Consider the following 5,218-nt stretch of genomic DNA (forward strand, 5'->3'; position numbering starts at 1 on the left):
ATTTTCTTTGCTGCAAAGAAATGAGTACGAAACTGCATGGCATGTTGAAGTGCGGGCCGAAGCTGTAGTTCAGCCTGTTTGGTTACAAAAATTAAAAAGCGAGTGTATGCAAACATATGATGTTAATGTACTCATTGGGTCTTGCCTGAGAGCTAATCTTTGGCTATAGTCTTACAGATTTTTAATGTCTTCTAGGATTTTTAAAGAGCCAAATCTGATGTAAAAATAGATTGTTTTCTTGTTTTTCAGCCTTACGTTTTCCTGTGATGGGCATCACTTGTTCACAGCTAATAGCGATGGAAATGTTATAGCTTGGTGTCGCAAGGACCAGCAGCGCTTGAAGTTACCCATGTTCTATTCATTCCTTAGCAGCTATGCGGCTGGGTGATGACTATTTTTGCTGCTAACTCATGCCTCTGATGCACTTTAAATCCAAAACAGATCATAGAATCTCTTATTTAACTGGATTTTGAAGTATCTTGAATGTCTATAGAAGGACAGAATAGATTTTAAAAAAGAGGAGTCTAAGGTGGTTGTAAAATTGCAGATGTGCATGCACAAACCTGACGCATATCCAGGTCACCAGAAAGCTCTGGTCATATACTCCAATACCAGCAGTGACTCATAAATGCTCTAACATACAAGTCAAAATGCTGCAATATAAAACATAATAGTATTTTTTTAAATCACTTCTTGGACAGAAGTATTTAAAAAAATTGATAATGCTTATTCCCCCTCTTATGTTGTAAAATATCATCCGCATAAAGTTCTGTAAATATCTATTAAAATATCAGCATATGTGTATCTCATTAGTTGAACGTGGTATAGTTAGCTCTGGGATAAGCAACCCAAAACTGAAAAATCCAAGACCACTTAAAATTGCTTTCTTTGAGAAGCAAAGAACTTAGTAGGTGCTTTTTGCACCATCTTATGGTATCGTAATGCTGAAAATTGAATTTCTGTTACCTTTATATTTGTAATTTTTGCTGTCTTCTCTGTTAGTATAATAGTCTTTATAACAGGTAAAAATAAAATATTTGTCTTAGTGATGGGTTTGACACCTCATGGCACTATGAAGCAATAGTTAGATCACACTTTGGTTTTGTTTTTTAATGTAGTTAACTCCCTAACTTTGTAACACCTAGCTATTGCAGTTCTGCGGCAGAACATGTATTATAGACATATGCAGCTTATCTTCCAGAGCTCTAAAAAATTAAAGGTGGCACAGGTGTGCTCCTGTTCTAGTGTCATTGAAGTTCAATGACATTGTAAAATCTTTGAATCTAACTGCTTGAATAATCAATGTTTATAGGGCATCAGGTGATTTGGAAGAGTTTACACAGATACACTGTGCGAATACGTTATTTATTCCTAGGTGCTATTTTTGAGGGGGAAAAAAATAAGCCTCCATTGTGAAAGGCTTAACAAATTTGAATTCTTAGGCCAGATAAAAAATTAACATTTCAGTTGATGGATTTGAAGACCTCTAAACCTGACACCATGAATGAGTACCTACTAGTCATGCGAATGGTAAAACAAGAATGCTACACAAGTTTGATGTAGTTACATTTTTCTTTCAAATTGCTTTGCTTTTTCATCATTGACATGTTCTGCTGTTGCTATACAGATGAACTGCTATATCTTCTCATTTTTAAGGTTCATCTGCCTTCAAAGCACTGTATATGAAATTGTCAAGTTGTGATGAAGATGACATACACATAAGAAATCTTTACACTACTTTAGAAAATTCCAAACAGTCTTCAGAAATTCTTGTGACTTCCTGATTGAAGAACTTTTCAAACAAGAAAAACTTCAGACTAACTATCCACAAAGATACCCAGCTGAGGTATCTTTGTGCTCATGTGACATATGGATACTAAACTACAAAATATTCTCATAGTCCATGACAAAGGCTGATCTTTGGTTCAATTAAGCAAGTGTCTGCATACTGTATGAAATGAATTTTAAACTGCGTATATCGTAGCAGCATTGTATGGGATGGCTTTAGTCATGTTTTTCACTGTCTAAATGTTAATGTAAGGTCCAAATACAGACTGAAAAGCTTCTTGGCTCATCTTGAAGTGATGCGATTTGTTTAAGAGGAAAAAAATACAAATATTGTGGTTTTGGGGTGCTGTTGTGCTCCCTGGTTTGGGGTGTTGCTCACAAAGGCTTATTTTTATAAAGTAGAATTCCACTTGTTACAAATCAATATGCAAAATTGCTGGCCTTGTAAAGAGTGCAATATATATTTTTATGTAAAAATGATTTTTTTGAAGCAAGGAATATTTATTCAGCTTAACATTCTGGACCTATTAAAGTAACATTGCAAATAGTATCTGTGCATGATGTACTGAAATTTCCTGTAAATGTCACATTCCACACAGTCTTTGTATATACACTGTCACATTGTTGGGTAATAAACAGATCTTTGTACCAAATTGTTTGAGTTGATTAGAAACATGTTTTTGGCTTAGTTTCACCTCTCTTCTTTTAGGGATCTTGCACACCTTGATCCAGATAAATTTCTGCTGGTTCTCATCTCTTCCATGTTTTAAAAAATCATGTAGTGGGGAAGTTCTTCTTACGGACTACATCATGAGGTTGTCAAACTGAAGGGGGGGTGGGTATCAGATTGGAAGTGGAGAAGCCCCAGGTGTGTACCACTTTGCACATGCGTGCATCTGTCCCTCCTTCCCATAGGATGTGAGGCTGCATGTCAGATGAAGTGATGGCTCTCAAAGAGACATTCCCCTTCCTTTCCAGCTGCCTTCTCCCTTAAAACATACCTGAGATAAAGGCAGAAAAGCAACTCTACTCTGGAGTCTCCGAGGGAAGGAAGAAAAAGGTGCTGGGTGGAAATTGGAGACTGGGGTCTCTGGGGGGGGGCTTCTGACAGAGGATGCAAGGTGCTTCCTGTTGAAAGCCAGGGTTTGGGAGAGGTTCAGGTGGCAAGGCCTGTCTGCCTGATACCACTTGCAGGATTCTGTGGTAAACCCAGACCACTATGTGCTGATAGTAGAGATGTGGTGATAAAGGGAAGGGGAGGCAACAGCCAGATACTCACTTGTGGTGGGGAGAGGAGAGGGAGTCTTCAAACCATTGCTGAAAAAGGGACCCCTGGTCTCAGGTTTGAGATCCACTGTTTAGACAAACCCATAACAATGGATAGGAGAAGCAAAATCAGTAGAGAACTGTATCTGTGAGCTGAATTAAAATGTGATAAAATGTTCCACAGGAAAAATGGTTTCTGTGATGAAATAAAAACAAAACACCTTTCAACACTGACTCCAAAACATCAACTTTTGGGATCTTCTTTGCATTTAAACCACATCTGTGGAGAAATTCTTGATAAGAGTTCCTGTATACTGAGCAAGAGCCTCCTCTTCCTTCCAGGATTTCTTGATTTTACTATGATTGCATGATTTACTATGCATTTTGTGGATGTAACTCTAGAGAGCAGCACAGGGGGAAATATCACCTGGTTTGCTACTAACAGACTTCTAGTTTACCTTTTAGTTTTCTCCATGCTTGGTTTTCTTTAAAGCTCTATTGGCTTATTTTTTTCTTCTTGCATATGCAAATAGAAGTTATGCTTCCATATGCTGCTACTCTATCACAAAAAGTATGAATCAAATGCTATTTAAAAGCTCTGCTTGCCTTGAAAAATATCTGCTGGAACATTAGTTAAGCTTCTAGAGGTACAGACAGCAGAGTTTTCTTTGCTTCTGTAGTAAGTTACAAACTACTGACATGATCCTGTGTAGAGGTTTACTTGCCATTACTGGTCTGGAGTGGGGTTACAAAGCCACTGATTTTGCATCTGGATTTCTGTAATGGGCTGTGCTGTTTTTCACAATTTGGGCAGGTCACTTTCAGAAGAGGATTAAGAACTATATGCGACTAGTCTGATTAGAGTCTTACGCCATCCTGGGCTACCCAGCAGAAAGTAGTTGAGTAAAAACATGAGCTTGCTTACATTTTTTCCAGAAAAAAGAAATGCAGATTCTCTAACACAATTGAATGAGGCCTGCATAAGCCTCATCAGAGGCTATGTCATGTAGATTCAAGGAATAGAAATTCACGCTAGCTGTTACAGGTATTGCATTCAAAGCCTATAGGTCAGCTCCGGCAGGAGACTCCTGGTTGTAGTGGAATGTATGAGTTGCAGATTAAAAAGAAAACATACATGATGAAAATACATTTTAAAACAGCCATTTTGCCCCTTATATTTTAGCTTAAACAATAAAATTGTTAGAATCCAGTGGTAAAAATAGTGTGCAAATCAGCAACAACTGTCTGATTATTTGAACCATCCAGCAAGTGCTCTTTGTCTAATAGCATGTAAATCTTTTGACTGATAAATAGAGCCTTTTGTAGAATGATGGTGCAATTAAATGTGAATGAAAGAGCAGCAGCATGGGCCAGTTCCAATCAGTTTCTGGATCTTTTGTTATGGAAAGCTTATGAACTTACCTGTTTATATTCATTAATTTTTGCCATCTTCCTGCTGCATTTCCTTCTCCCAAGCCACCACCCTAAAAGCCATTGACTCAGCCTTTGGAAAGGCTGCCCTTGCTCCAAAGCACCTTTAAAAACGGGGCTCTTCCCTCTTCCCTGTTCTCTTTCCTATAGAAAATAAATGTGACTTGGAAATGCTTCTGCTCTAAGACTGAGTGAGAAAAAGTGCTGATAGCAGGGTAAGAGAAAAGTGTGACAAATGTATGTCTCTCCAGAGGGAACAGCCACCTTACTGGGGAACAAAATGAGATAGCAGTTGTTATTGAGGCAGACTCATTTTTCAGTCAGAAGTGTTAATTGGTATTTTAACTGCTGCTGACCTTTATGGTTGATTCTCAACTTTGTGATGGAGAAGTATGTAAAACTCCATCTATAAAGCTGAAGTGTTACTCTGGCACACTAACCTTGACAAGGTGAGCCTTAGCGATCCCTTTTCCTCAGTGATTCCTTTCTTCACAAGAGGGCTTGGTTGGGTGGTTTGTTTACTTCATCCCTCCTTTGTTCGGCATGAGGAAGGGACAGACAGTATGGGCTCTTACCCAAAGCCCTGTGTCGCACAGGCTTTGCCCGTTGGATGTTGTAGAAATACCTGGATGAGCGTTTGAACCCTAGCGCCTGCTGGCACGGGGAGAAGTAGGTGGCCGCATTAGTAGAAAGGAAGCGGACGCTGACCCGCAGGCTGCTGACAGCTGCCGCC

At 38.9% G+C, this 5,218-nt stretch overlaps 1 protein-coding gene across 1 annotated transcript in view; it reads left to right on the forward strand.

Moving 5' to 3' along the window:
• The window catches only part of LYST (lysosomal trafficking regulator), a 67,158-nt gene extending 66,443 nt beyond the window's left edge, over window positions 1-715 (forward strand). Inside the window, 1 exon segment of the mRNA XM_010295828.1 lies at window positions 250-715. Within this exon segment, the coding sequence (XP_010294130.1) occupies window positions 250-388 (139 nt within the window). The 3' untranslated portion in view covers window positions 389-715.
• Window positions 716-5,218: the final 4,503 nt, after the last annotated feature.

The sequence above is a fragment of the Phaethon lepturus genome, unplaced genomic scaffold, assembly GCF_000687285.1.
Source record: "Phaethon lepturus isolate BGI_N335 unplaced genomic scaffold, ASM68728v1 scaffold11991, whole genome shotgun sequence".
Taxonomy (NCBI): Eukaryota; Metazoa; Chordata; class Aves; order Phaethontiformes; family Phaethontidae; genus Phaethon; species Phaethon lepturus.